The 13,765-nt window shown below is 50.6% G+C and overlaps 3 protein-coding genes across 3 annotated transcripts in view; 2 read left to right on the forward strand and 1 right to left on the reverse strand.

The window, feature by feature from the left end:
• The first annotated feature begins 4,370 nt into the window (after positions 1-4,370).
• Positions 4,371-5,312, forward strand: LOC115400663 (olfactory receptor 51E1-like). Its single transcript, XM_030108673.1, has one exon. The coding sequence runs from the start codon at positions 4,371-4,373 to the stop codon at positions 5,310-5,312; it is 942 nt and encodes a 313-aa protein (XP_029964533.1).
• Positions 5,313-7,600: 2,288 nt separating this feature from the next.
• or55e1 (odorant receptor, family 55, subfamily E, member 1) lies at positions 7,601-8,641 on the forward strand. The gene has a single exon (XM_030108675.1). The coding sequence runs from the start codon at positions 7,601-7,603 to the stop codon at positions 8,639-8,641; it is 1,041 nt and encodes a 346-aa protein (XP_029964535.1).
• A 1,524-nt stretch (positions 8,642-10,165) lies between these two features.
• The window catches only part of arrb1 (arrestin, beta 1), a 15,389-nt gene continuing 11,789 nt past the window's right edge, over positions 10,166-13,765 (reverse strand). Inside the window, exons 15-16 of the mRNA XM_030108284.1 lie at positions 13,744-13,765; positions 10,166-13,098 (exon numbers count right to left, since the gene is read on the reverse strand). The exon at positions 13,744-13,765 is cut by the window's right edge and continues 27 nt beyond it. Of these exons, the coding sequence (XP_029964144.1) occupies positions 12,987-13,098; positions 13,744-13,765 (134 nt within the window). The 3' untranslated portion in view covers positions 10,166-12,986. The remainder of the gene's footprint in view (positions 13,099-13,743) is intronic.

Here is a 13,765-nt window from a genome sequence, read left to right on the forward strand (position 1 = left end):
CCAGACGTGAACATGGGCCGTGTGGAGACTGAGGGACAGTCCTGAATGTTGCTTCTCTTTAGGCTGCAGTGTCTCAGGAAAACCCGGATACATTTTACACATCATGCATTTGAAGCACAACTGTTTACTGACCAAATAAAGTGGATCACAGAATCCTTTCAGGGTCTGTCAGTGCAGGTAATCCAGGATTTCAGTGAACTGACAGATAATTAAAAAAAACTGGGCAACAGTGGAAAGCAACAATAAATACGGGAGAGCTTCATCTAAAGCCAAGTTCTACTGAATTAACCTCCTAAAGGATATGTCAATCATTCCAGAACAGACGGTCATTCCGGTCACCACGCCCCATATTATGAAAACTTTAACGCTCCTTATAAAATTTAATATCAGTTAATCTTCCGATGGATCATCTGGTCTCTCTTCTGGGCCATGAAAGCTGACAAAAAAGAAAAAGTTTTATTGGTGTTTCATTTTGAATTGAACTGTATGGAGCCACAGCCTTTCTGGGGCCCTGGGGGACACTGGGATCAAATCAAAACAAGCTTTATTTGTTTAGCACTTTTCAGATAGTGCGAGTTTTTACCTCGACCCCTTGAGCTTCATTTTTGGAGCCATAGGCCTACACCCATCTCTCGAAACTGTGTTTGGTCTGATTGCAGAAGTAGAACCTCTGCTCAAGGTCCTGGACCCGCCTCGGCGTCTGATCCCTGGAGAGAACGTTCCACTAACCAGCGTTTTCTCCAAACTGTCCATGAAAACCACAACGGTTTATTTAGAGCAACAACTCCACCCACAGCCGAACGACAACCAGGCTACTAGGCTAACCAGTCCAACCAAGCTCACCATGCTAACCAGGCTACTAGGCTAACCAGTCCAACCAAGCTCACCATGCTAACCAGGCTACTAGGCTAACCAGTCCAACCAAGCTCACCATGCTAACCAGGCTACTAGGCTAACCAGACTACCTGCCTGACCATGCTAAACAGGCTAACCATGTTAACCAGGCTAAACAGGCTATTTGGCTAACCAGTTTAATTAGTCTTAACATGCTAACCAGTCTAACCAGTCAAATTAATCTAACCATGCTAACCAGGCTAACCAGGTTATCCAGGCCACCAGCAGCTGCAGTCCCACAAACCAGCGTCAATCCTCCAGTAAAACAGTGAAACCAGCAGAAAGAGCAGGACGGGCTTGGACATGTGGGGACAGATCATAAAGTGTCCTCAGAAGGACGTCTTGGTTTTGGTCCATAGTGAAACTTGTCTCCTCCGTCGGGCTCGGCTGGCTGGAGGACGTCGTCCATGTTGGCTCCAGCCTCTGGGGTGAGTGACTCAGCAGGGCGAGGACGCGCTGGACGTCACATGGAGGGAATAAAGTGGCGAGTCGGCTCAGCGGGGACGAGGAGACAGTGCAGAGTCAGCTCACTGAGAGGACGCGCGGTTAGAATCCCGGCCGGCAGAGGCGGAGCGTCCATGTTCCTCTGACTTCAAGACAAACCGCCACAGGCTTGAACGCCATCAAAGAGAGAACAGGTAGCGGCAGCAGAACATTCAGAGTGTGTGTGTGTGTGTGTGTGTGTGTGTGTCTGCAGATATGATGATGTACATTTTTGTTTTCTGTTACTTTGAACACTCAAGACAGTAAAAGAAATCTACGAGGGTGGACCCAAAAGTTCCCGGACTGTAGTTATAACTTTTTATTTTTTAATCTTCGCAATTATTTGAAACTGTCACCTTCAAAATACTCTCCTTTGGCTTGAATACAACGCTGCACCCGAGATTTTCACTGTTCAGAAGAGTCGCCATGACCGTGCGTAACTGTGCCGGAAAGATAGAACTTCGATTTTCCCTCCCCCGCCTGTATACCTGTCTTACCTTTCCGCTGCCGCTCCAGTTTCATCTTTGACAACAAAAAGCAGTCGTCCGGGGCCAGATCAGGGGGATATGGCGGTGGGGAGGCTGGCTGGTCACGGTTTTAGTCCAAAAATATGCTTTACGCACAACATCTGGTGCTATTTCTGTGCGTAACGGGGCGTCCTGTGGTCTGCTGTCTGCTATGATGCGGCCATTTCTGGGTGCCTTCATCTCACTGCTTCTAATAACCGCCTGAGGATCATCTGTCTGGATCTCCACAATACTCCCATCAGTTCTGCAATGTCATCAAAAGTCCTGCGTGGATCTACCAGGACGTCTTCTTCAGTTTTTGTGACGTTTTCCTCTGTTCTGGAAGTGGATTGTTGTCCTCTGCGTGCCTGGGCTTCGTGATGTACTCCGATCACTCTTAAAGGGCCCAAACCACTCAGACACCTTAAGAATCCTTCTTAAAGAATGTCTGCAACATGGTGAGTGTTTCTGCCGCTGTTTTCCCAATAAAAAACAAAATGTTTTGACAGAGCGCATATCCGTGGATATCCGCCATCTTGAAAAACCGAAGAGCGGGGTGTAACTCTGTCAACACAAACAGTGACTGTCAGCTGACCGCATCACGGGGGAAGACCAAACCTGGCACAGTTATGCATGAGGCTATCCTGTAGCGACATCTAGCGGCCAAAGTCGGAAATTCATTGTATTTTTTTATTAATAGAATCAGTCCGGAAACTTTTGGGTCCCCCCTCGTATTACTTTACGAGGTGAGAATCCCCTGCAGCATGAGAAACATCTCAGGACTTCCTGCGAGTCGAAGCAGCAGAGCTTCCTGAGTGAGTCCAGCGAGCCGAGCGGCCGCCGAGTCTTCCAGCGGAGTCAGATCCTGGGTGAAGGGTCAAGGACAGGATCTACCTTCAGTCAGCTGCTTTAACACAGTGTGAATGTTTACGATGTGACAGGATGAAAGGTCCTGAGAGCGACTGAGCTTCATCACCCTCGTCTTCATCACTGGCCAGGCTGAAGCTGAAGTGATGTGCTGCTCGAAAGAATCCAAACCGTCTCCCGCTCTCTGTGACCCTAATCCTAACCCGGACCCTGACCCGGACCCGGACCCACAGTTTTCATGTTCTTCACGTTTCAGGATCCAGTTTGAAATGTTATCAATGAAAGATAAAACCAGACCAGAGGAAGAGAGTCCTGCTCACTTCCTCAGAGCAGTTAATTGACACGGGGCTGCAGCACGGGTTCTGGAATGGCTCTCTTTGAGGTTTTGACAGGTTTCAGGTGGTTTTGTGGGTTTTATTTTTTTCCTGGGGGGTTTACATGCCTCGCATCACCATGAGGAGAAGAAATGAAAACGTGTGTCCAGGTTAAGCTTTGTGTGTCTGTGGTGTGTGTGTGTGTGTGTGTGTGTGTGTGTGTGTGTGTGTGTGTGTGTGTGTGTGTGTGTGTGTGTGTGTGCGTGTGCGTGTGTGCGTGTAATGCATACCTTTAAAGGTCTCTGCTGAGGAAGAACATGCAGCTCAGCGCCTGATGTGAGACCATCATGACATCCGGCTTCTTGACCCGAGTCTCCGGCTCCAGAAATCCTCCTGATGCTCAGGTTATTGACGTCTCATGTAAACCCCGAAGTGGCTCAGATTCATCCAGGGTCAGAGGTCATCTCCCGCTATAGATGCCTCGTGGAAGTAGCTGAAGACGGCAGGTTGTGGGTACAGATCACTTTTATGTGACTGTTTTCAGTCGTGGACCAATCTGAGGGGTGGGGCACACCGTGGCGGTCGCAGGCGGGCCAGAGGGGGTCCGAGTCTTTTCCTTCTCCCAGGTTGTTGAAATCAGGTCATCAGAAGACGACATGTGAGACGTGGAGAAGGTGTGGTTACGTTACAGGCCGCTGCGGTTGTGTTTCACCGACCAGAGTCTGTGTGTCCAGCGGCTGACGCTCGGGACGGGCAGAAAGACGCGGATCCTGAACACACAGTGACGGTTCCAACGCCGCAGTTCTAGAGGACAGTTTCATCTTGATGTCCTGAAACGCTCAGTCCCCCATAAGGGTCCATCTCCACGGCAACCATTTCAAGTGAAAATAAGAAACTTCCGCAGTGTTGTGAGTGTCTGTTTCTAAAACAACATTCTCCGTCCCCATGGAAACAGGGATGGACTGTGCTCATGGTCCTGTTCTGCAGGAGTTCAGTGGACAGAAAATAAGAACAATGGTTTCCTCCAGAGTGTCCTGACTCCCGGTCCAGACTCTCCTGGACCTGGTCCCGGTCCCAGTGTGTTGTTCTCCATTGTTAATGTTTAGAATGTACTCTCTCTGCAGCATGTGTGACATGTTGCCATGGAAACGGGCATCGTTTTCAGAACGTTGCCATGGAAACGGGCATCGTTTTCAGAACGTTGCCGTGGAAACGGGGCCCCAGAGGAGCAGCAGCAGTTTGTTCTTCTTCTCCAGAGTGAACCCTCTCCTGCCGCTGTGTTTTCAGGCTGTTGGAGCCGGCGAGGATGGAGGACCCGGCGGGGAACGTGTCCTCGCACACGCACTTCGTCCTGAACGGGTTCGCCGAGCTGGGCGCCCTGCGGCCCGTCCTCTTCCTGCCGTTCTCCGCCCTGCTGCTGCTGGCGCTGGCGGCCAACTCGCTGCTGCTGTTCGTGGTGGTCTCCCAGAGGAGCCTCCACTCGCCCATGCACGTGCTCATGGCCGGCATGGCGTGCGTGGACCTGTGCGTCCCGCTCTTCTGCGTCCCCCACATGCTGCTGAGCTTCCTGCTGGACTGGCGGGGGATCTCTCTGATTGGCTGCCTGCTGCAGATCTACTTCGTGCACCTCTTTGGAACCTTCCAGTCGACGCTGCTGGTCTGGATGGCGCTGGACCGCTACTTCGCCATCTGCACGCCGCTCTACTACCACCAGCGCATGGCGCTGCCCCGCTTCCTGAAGTTCATGGTTCCCCTGGCGGTGAGGAACTTCCTGATGATGGTGGCGGTGGTGAGTCTGGCGGGACGGCTGCCGTTCTGCGACGGGAACGTGATAAACCGCTGCTTCTGCGAGCACATGGCGCTGGTGGAGCTGGCCTGCGGGAACACCTCCGTCAACAGCCTGGTGGGGTTGCTGACGGTGCTCCTCATCCCGGTGGCGGACTTCGCCTTCATCACGGCGTCCTACCTGCTGATCTTCGGCACGGTGCTGAGCTCCGGCCGCTCGGGGGCCCGGGCGCTCCAGACCTGCGTCACTCACATCGTGGTGCTGGCCGTCAGTCTGACCATCGTTCTGGTCTCCTTCCTGTCGTACCGGATCAGGAACAAGCTCCCGGCCCCCGTCCGGGTCTTCTTCAGCACCATGTACCTGCTGGTCCCCAGCTGCTTCAACCCCATCATCTACGGCATCCGGACCGCCGAGATCCGGCAGCACATCGTCAGGACGCTGAGCTGCTTCCACGTCGCCTGAGCGTTCGGAAGAGGATCGCACTAACCCTCCATTTCCTCGTTGTTCCGATGACAATAAAGATCTTTCTGTCTGTAACCAAACCCTCATCTGAGACTCCTTCACACATCTCATTCCTCACTTTCAGGTCCTTCACACTGCAGCGCCCCCTAGTCCTGCTTTGTGGCATGAAGAGGTATAAAACCACATTTTCACTCAGAACAAACATCTTAAAAGTGCCAGAAAGAATCTCCTCAGATGTTTAATGTGAGTGAAACATGAATGAAGTAACCGACCAGAAGAGGAGACCCAGGAGAGCCTGTCCAGCTCCAGAGCCTGTAATTAGATGAGGGACCTGTAAATTGGCTCCGAGCGGTTGGCAGTGATCAAAGTCGCCTTGCGGGACATTTGGACCTCAGCTATAAGAGGAAGTGAGGCCGGCGGCGCCACCATTTCCTACCAGAGCGGCTGGACGGACGCCGCTGCCGGGACAGCGAGGCCTCACTCAGCAGGGGAAACGACGGCGGCTCCTTTCATGGCCACCTGTGGACTGAAGCTAGGATGCTAACCACAGGTACGTTACTATCAGCCGCCTTTTTGTTCTCGGTGACAAGTTTCAGTCTTTTTTGCAGTGCGCTGGGGCGTGCCATGAAAAATCACCTCCCGGCAGGTCCAGGAGTGGAATCCTGGGAATCCCTTCAACTCACATCATCGCAACCAGCTGACTTGTTATTTAATTTTTTTCTCCGATGTCGCATTCAGAAGTTCCACATTGCTGAAATTTTGCTGAGTATACTTCCATATATAAAACTGTGTTCTCGCCACCCGGCGGTATTATGTCTGTCTCCTTCAAGCTCGGGTCCTCTACCAGAGCCCTGGGAGCTTGAGGGTTCTGCGCAGGATCTTAGCTGTTCCTAGGATATATATATATATATATATATATATGCAAAGTTTGCAAGGCTTTCATTCGTTGGCTTTGGAAATCTATGGTCTGCAGTGTGAGGCTGGACTGAATAGAAAATCCAATCTGGATTTGTATGTATAAAATCTTATCCTATCTAAAATCCTGTCACTGAAGTCAGATTGCTTCAGTAATATCTATTATTGATGGTTTAGGGGTGTTATTTTTTTTTTCTAAATAACATTTTTATGAGACCACTTTAAATTTATTGCTATGAAAAATAACAGTGAAAAAGCGGTTTAGTCAACACCTTAACCAGCTGCAAACTTAAACTGAATGTCTGGAATTAGTCAAATATGTTAATGGAAGCTTTCCTGAGAAGTTGAGCCCAAAAACCCTTCAAATTTCTGCTATTCTGATGGTTTAAGACTCATTTCCAGCTCTGGCTCATTAAATATTGGCTCTTGTACCATTTGAACATTGTGCTAACATCCCTGCTGACCAGCGAGCTGCCTGCGGACTGTCCGGTCAGTTTTGATTATATTTCTATGTATATTTTACTTAAAGGGGAAGAAGTCGTCATCAATTTCACATGACAATAAAACGATTCTGATTAATGATCAGTGGATAGTAGTTATCTTAGCATTAGCGTTAGCATTAGCCGCACTCAGCTTGGGTCGGTCACAGATGGGGCAGCAGGCTCACTTCACTCGGTTCGTCCCTATGTGATAGTTTTTAACATAAATATCTCTAAATGCTGATGATTCACCTGCTCTGCCGGCCAGAAGAGCCAAACGTCAGTGCTCGGTGGCCATCTTGCTCTAGGCAGCTAGCTCACTCATCACACTGTGTTCCTACACTTTACCAACTAGAACTTCATCAGTTTTCAACCAATTTCTACCAAACAGTTTGGTTTGTTAGAGATGTAGATATGATACTGCATGCTGCTGAATAACTCTAACCAAAGAGCTCCATTCACAGCACAAGTATTAGTGTTAGATCAAGATTTAGGATAAAAAAAAAACTCAAATACAGAATGAGGATAATAGAAAAAGTGAATTATTACATGTTTAGCTTTAAAATGTAATGATTTAGATAATTTCATTACATTAGTGACATTTATATTTTTACTTTATAATGTCTTCAATGTCTTTACTGTCTTGGGTATAAAAGTAAAATTCACTAAATTTAAATCCCTCCGAGTAATTTGTAATATAATTCCTTCATCCAACGTGAGATTTAACTTTCCAGATGCACAGAGCATCGAGTGAGAATGAATTTCAGATGAACGCAAACTAAATCCATCACTATTTTAAAAAAAACAAGAGTATTTGCTTTGTGCCCATCATGCACTTTACCTCCAGTCTCACAGATCAGCTGGAAGCTGCCTGGAGCAAGATGGCCACCGGGGATGGCGTGGAAGCCTCTGGCGTCGGGATACATCTCTGGTGTGTCAGCCCTGATGTTCTCCACCGCCTCTCTCCTCAGGCGGATGATGAATTCCTCCCACGTCAGTTTCGTGTTCAGAGGTTTCCCCGCTCTGCACCACCAGCGCCGCCTGCTGGCGCTGCCGTTGTGCGGCTGCTACGCGGCGGCGCTGGTGGGGAACGGCGTGCTGGTGTGGGTGGTGCGCGGCGTGGAGAGTCTGCACAGCCCCATGTACCTGCTGGTGTGCGCGCTGTGCGCGGTGGACGTGCTGGTGGTGTCGGCCATCGTTCCCAACACGCTGCTGGCCCTGCTGGCGGACTGGGACCGCATCTCTCTCCCCGGCTGCCTGACCCAGATGTTCTTCACGCACTTCCTGTCCTCGGTGGAGTCCACGTTGCTGCTCGCCATGGCGCTGGACCGCTACGTGGCGGTGTGCCGGCCGCTGCGCTACAACGAGTTGATGGGCTCGCGGGCGTGGCTGGCGCTGCTGCTCTTCACGCTGACGCGCAGCGGCACCGTCATGGCCACGCTGGTGGCGCTGGCCGGCTCGCTGCGGTTCTGCGACTCCAACGTCATCCGCCACTGCTACTGCGACCACATGGCGCTGGTCAGCCTGGCGTGCGGCGACACGGCGCCAAGCGTGGCGGCCGGCCTGGCCGTCATCGCCTGCTTTGTGGGAGTGGACATCCCGCTCATCCTCCTGTCCTACGCCAAGATCCTGCGCGTGGTGCTGCGGGCGGCGCCGGCCGGCGAGGAGCGCTGGAAGGCCTTCCACACCTGCGGCACGCACCTCATCGTCATGATGTGCTTCTACCTGGTGGGCAGCGTCACCTTCCTGTCCCACAACCTCAGCATGTCCATCCCCACCGACGTCAACACCTTCCTGGGCCTCGCCTACATCCTGTTCCCCGCCACCGTCAACCCCATCATCTACGGCGTGAGGACCACCGAGATCCGCAACGGCTTCTTCAGGATCTTCAGGCGGAAGCGGCTGGTCTCACCTGCCTGGAAGAGACACACCTGAGCAGCTGCCGAGGCCTCTGATTGGCTCCTCCGCATCGTCGTGGTGACGACCAGCTTCTGTCGAACATTGGAACTTGTGACAATTGAGGCCTCTTTACACTGTGACAGTTTCAAGTGGAAACACAGAACTGTCAGAGTTTCTGGGTGTCTGATCACAACGGCTCAAAAGGTCTGAGGAAATGGATGAGAATGGCACTTTTTGGAACATGTCCTGTTTGTTATGTAAAGGGATGAAACTGCTGCTCCCGGTCCTGGTTCTGCTCCTGGTATTGATCCTGGTACTATTTCTGTTCTTCTGAGAATTTCTGAGGTGAGAGTCATCCTGAATAACAGTCCAGTGTGGTTGTCTGTCCATCAGAACGTTTTCATTCTCCCACTGTCCATGTTTTCAGCAGCGGTAGGCGACTCTGGACCTCGAGGGCCGACGTCAGACCTGTTTCAGCTCTTCTCGCTGCTTCATCACAGCTCAATCTGACATCAATGTCTCCATCAAGCTCTTAAAAAAGCCCAGTAACGAATCTGTTATCGCAGTCGGCTGCGTTGCTACTGGGAGAGAACCCAGTTCTGGTCTCGTTCCTGTCGTTTCGGATCAGGAGAGCCATGTAAACATTAAACTTTTCTGAAACAAAGATGCAAAACCGATGTAATTTCACTTGAAATGACGTCGCGTAAGCAAGGCCTAGTATTTTAAAAGATCCCCAGAACAGATGTAAATCCCCATGTGGTCTTGCACTGGCTGGGAACCACAGAACTGCTCACAGTGAAGCATGTTTTAATGAACCGCATGTGTTTGGAACGTGTTTGAGCTCCAGGTGGTGTCGTTACAGGAAGTACTGCATGGAGCCAGCAAGCTCACACAGCCAACCTCGAAGTTAAGGGGGTTAGCCTCAAAGCTAAAGGGGTTAGCCTTGAAGCTACAGTGGTTAGCCTCAAAGCTAAAGGGGTTGGCCTTGAAGCTACAGCAGTTCACCTCGAAGCTACAGGGGTTAGCCTCGACGCTAAACTACTTAGATTGTAAGCTAAAGGGCTTAGCCTTGAAGCTAAAGGGGTTAGCCTCAAAGCTACAGGGGTTAGCCTTGAAGCTAAAGTTGTTAGCCATGAAGCTAAAGACATTTGCCTCAAAGCTGAAGGGCTTAATCTTGAAGCTACAGAAGTTAGCTTCAAGCTAAAGCCCTTAGGCTTAAAGCTAGTATGGTCAGACAATAATGTCTCTTCCAGATGGAGGTGAAAACATCTGCTTTTACCAAAAGTTCTACTTAAAACACAAAAGAAAGCATCAAGAAATGATCCTTTCCCACGACAGCCTTTTGAAGTAAAGCTACAGTATTCATACAACGCTAGCTTTAGCTTCAAGGCTAACTCTCGTTAGCTTTCTACCTTAGTGCGTGTGTGTGTTTTTGTGTGTGTGCATGTGTAGAGCGCCCCCAGTTGTTTCAGTTCCATGGAAACAAGCAGAGTTCACACAAAGTGCCACAAACGTGCTTTTATTAAAGATGCAGGAACATGGAGGTTCCCCTCAGAACCAGTTCAAATCAAACACAGCTGTGAGGGTCCGACTGTTCTCTACCGTGAGGTGGTTTTCCTTGGGGGGTAGGTTGAGGGGTTAGGGGGTTTCGGGGTGAGGTTTGGAGGTTGGGGCAGGATTATAAAACAGGCAGTGACTCAAACGGTGACGATTCATGGGACGACTGGACAGTTGAGAATGCGGAAATAAAACTCTGATTATAAATGACTCCTTCATCCCGCTCAGGTTTTCCTGTCCTGCTTTCCAAACACTGAGTTCCTGTTTTCTGCCTGATTTGGGCCGCAGCCTTGTGACTCATCTATAATTTCAGGACATATTGTCAGCAGTGGACTCCAGGATCATCAAGGGTTTCGGCCATTTATCACCAGACACCAGTCCCGGGCCCAGTCCTGGGCCAATGAGTGCACCGATACCTGGACCAATGCCAGGACCGAGATCTGGACTGGATACTGGACCGAATCCTAGGTGTCAATAGTATCTTTAGAAATATATTTACAGCGAAAAATGGTGATGTGTTCAATACTCGTTTTACTCCGCTGTATATGAATAAATTAATCAACTGAATTATTTTTCTGGAAAATGACTCAACCTGATGTGGCCTGGAGCTACAGCTCAGGTTAAAGGTTAGGTTTAGGGTTAAATGTCAGCGTTAGGGTGGAGCTTAGGCCAGGCTTACGGTTCAGGTCAGACTTTAAAGGTTAATGGGGTTGGGGTTAGCAGTTAAATTAAGGGGTAAGTTGGGGTTGGGGTAAAAGGTTAAGGTTGGGGTTACGGGTTAAAGGTTCAGGGGTAAGGATAGACGCCATCAATTCAGACTGTGCTAATGCTAACAGTGGACTGAGAGAGACAGCAGCCGTTTTTACAAAGAGCCAACAAGAGTTCCGTAACTGTAACTTAGTTACCCGGTACAGTAATCCTTGGTGGTGAAGTCTGATTGACAGGTTGGCTGAGTCTGATCAGTGGTCCTGCTTTGAAGACGACTGTCTCTCGTCACTGCTGATGAAATCACACATGAACTGGACATTAAAAGTGTCTTCAGCTACTGACAAAGAAGCTAAAACATGTAAACAACAGTCGTCGCGTCGCTCCATTCAAGTCTGTGTGCTGCAGCTCGTGGTGTTAGCATGCTAACCAGCTAGCCACAGCGCGTCCTGTCCTGTGAGTGTCCAGTCTGTCCTGCTGCGGAGGACAGGAGGGACATGAAGCCACCGGGGGCTCACTGCTGCCCCCCGGTGCACAGGAGGATGGTCACACTGCATTCTGAACCAGAGCGTACGAAGCCTCACACACAGCTGGCAGCTACACCAAGAATCAGACTGAACTTTGACCCCTCAATGTAGTCACAAACATGCAGGAAGGCACAGAAAACACAGGCCCTGAATGCAGCAGCGCCCCCTGCTGGTGCATTCAGGGACACTCCAACATGACCCAGCTCATCCATGAAGATAGTTGTTAGCATTTAGCGACCGAAACCACAGACGAATTGAATTTGACCTCCTGAAGCAAACAGAAGTGCAGCCAACTTAACCAATCAGGAGGAATCTGAAATGGTCCAGGACACGTCGGTAAGACTGGAGGAATGCATGAGATTAAGGCTCCGCTTACACAACAACGGTGCTGAGACTGACTGAAAACAAAAGTTTTATATACGTGTAATAGAAACATCTGTTCTGCAGCATGTGTGTGGTTTCATTACAAAAATAAACAACAGCACCAACTAGTGGACCAGCACAAAAACTACATCATTACCAGTGTTACTGTTGTTGCCCTGGAAACAAACACTGTTTTCAGAACATTGTGTAAACATGAAACTTTTCCTCATGAAAATGTTAAAAAGATGGGGTGGGCCGGGCGTGGTGAGGCGGGGCGGGGCGGGGCGGGGCGGGGCACTGGGTGTCAACATCCTAACAACATTACAGTACAGCTGCTCCTTAAAGTCACACCGAAAGAAAAACAACTGAACTGGAGTCAGCTTCTGTGGCTCAGGCTCCGCCCCTTTCATCGACAGCAACCAATCAGTGCAAAGCACAGCTGCACAGACTTCAAGGGGATGGGTGATTGGCTGAGAGCAGGTTGACTGACAGGTCTTGATTGAGCCATTAGCTCGTCTTTAGCCAGATCTGACCATGCTAACAGTAATGAATGAAAACAGGTAGCATTAGCGTTGATTAGCTCAAACAGCATGCTAACAGTCAGTGAGTGAGTGAAATGTTCAGAATAACCAAAATGTGGTCAGATGCATCATGCTAACGGTGATGAATGGTGTGAAATAGATAGCATTAGCTGAACACCGCATGCTAACAGTGAGTCTCCTTCTGTCCGGTTTGGGGACACGAGGCATGCTGGGACGTTCCCTCAGTGCCGTGTAGCAGCTGCTCGAGACGTGGAGGGGACGACAGAGGGGTGAGGCTGCTGGAGGCGGAGCCTCGGCCCGCTGTCAGCTGATTGGCTGGCCTCCTGCCGGTTTCTGGACCTCTGAACCTGTTGGACGGAGACGGGCCGGCAGTGTTCTTTATGAAAACCTTCTGATACGAAACATCGAAACGAACCTCAACACAACTCGACTCCGCTCTGCTCCCTAATGGAGACACGTAGGACAAAGACACGTTGGACGCATGCTAGCAGCGGCTCTCCGGTGCCCCCGGAGCCGCTCCGTCTGGAAAACACCACGGATGTCTAAGCTGCAGGGTTCTAACTGTTGGACGCGGAGAGGACGAACACGAACGAGCAGGAGCGCCGCCGGGTGGTCTCGGGGCGTCCGGGCCGCGGGGGACCAATGGTTGACCTCCGTTAGCTCTGCGCTACAAACGGCTCGCTAGCTTTATCTGTCGGTGAGTTTGGGCGAGTCGGCTGGCTCCTCGTCCTCATCCTTGTCATCTTTGGCGCCGATCAGCCGCTGGCGGGCGAAGTCCTCGAAGATGATATCATCGTCGCTGAAGGCAAGACAAAAAGGTCACAGAGGTTACATAGGGGGTCAAACATGCAGCCTTGGGGGCCAAACGTGGCCATCAGAGTGTCCAGTCTGGGCCGCAGATTTGACCTGGATGAGTGTTTATGGTGTTTAATGAGAACTCAGATCAGAACCAGCAGGACTATCAGAACCAGAGCAGTCTATCACTGTGTCTCCCTCCCCAGTGTCAGTCTGTCCCCGTGTCTCCCTCCCCAGTGTCAGTCTGTCCCCGTGTCTCCGTGTCTCCCTCCCCAGTGTCAGTCTGTCCCCGTGTCTCCCTCCCCAGTGTCAGTCTGTCCCCGTGTCTCCGTGTCTCCCTCCCCAGTGTCAGTCTGTCTCCGTGTCTCCCTCCCCAGTGTCAGTCTGTCCCCGTGTCTCCCTCCCCAGTGTCAGTCTGTCCCCGTGTCTCCCTCCGAGGTGTGTGTTCTTGCAGACATGGTGATGGAGCTTCTGCTGACCGAACACACAGTTTCCATTTCCTGCACATTAGGAGACATTAAAGCTCTGAGATCCGGAGAGAGAAGCCATCAGTGTGAGTGGTGCAGTGGGAGAACAGGAAGCTGCTGTCAGCCAATCAGAGCGCAGACACACACACACACACACACACACGGAGGAGACAGATACTCACTTTGTGTCAAACTCAATCAGGT

This window comes from Salarias fasciatus, chromosome 14 (assembly GCF_902148845.1).
Source record: "Salarias fasciatus chromosome 14, fSalaFa1.1, whole genome shotgun sequence".
Lineage (NCBI taxonomy): Eukaryota > Metazoa > Chordata > Actinopteri > Blenniiformes > Blenniidae > Salarias > Salarias fasciatus.

Excerpts from the sequence above, each read along its gene's own strand:
- LOC115400663 (XM_030108673.1), top strand. The coding sequence starts at position 4,371 with ATGGAGGACCCGGCGGGGAACGTGTCCTCGCACACGCACTTCGTCCTG.
- or55e1 (XM_030108675.1), top strand. The coding sequence starts at position 7,601 with ATGGCGTGGAAGCCTCTGGCGTCGGGATACATCTCTGGTGTGTCAGCC.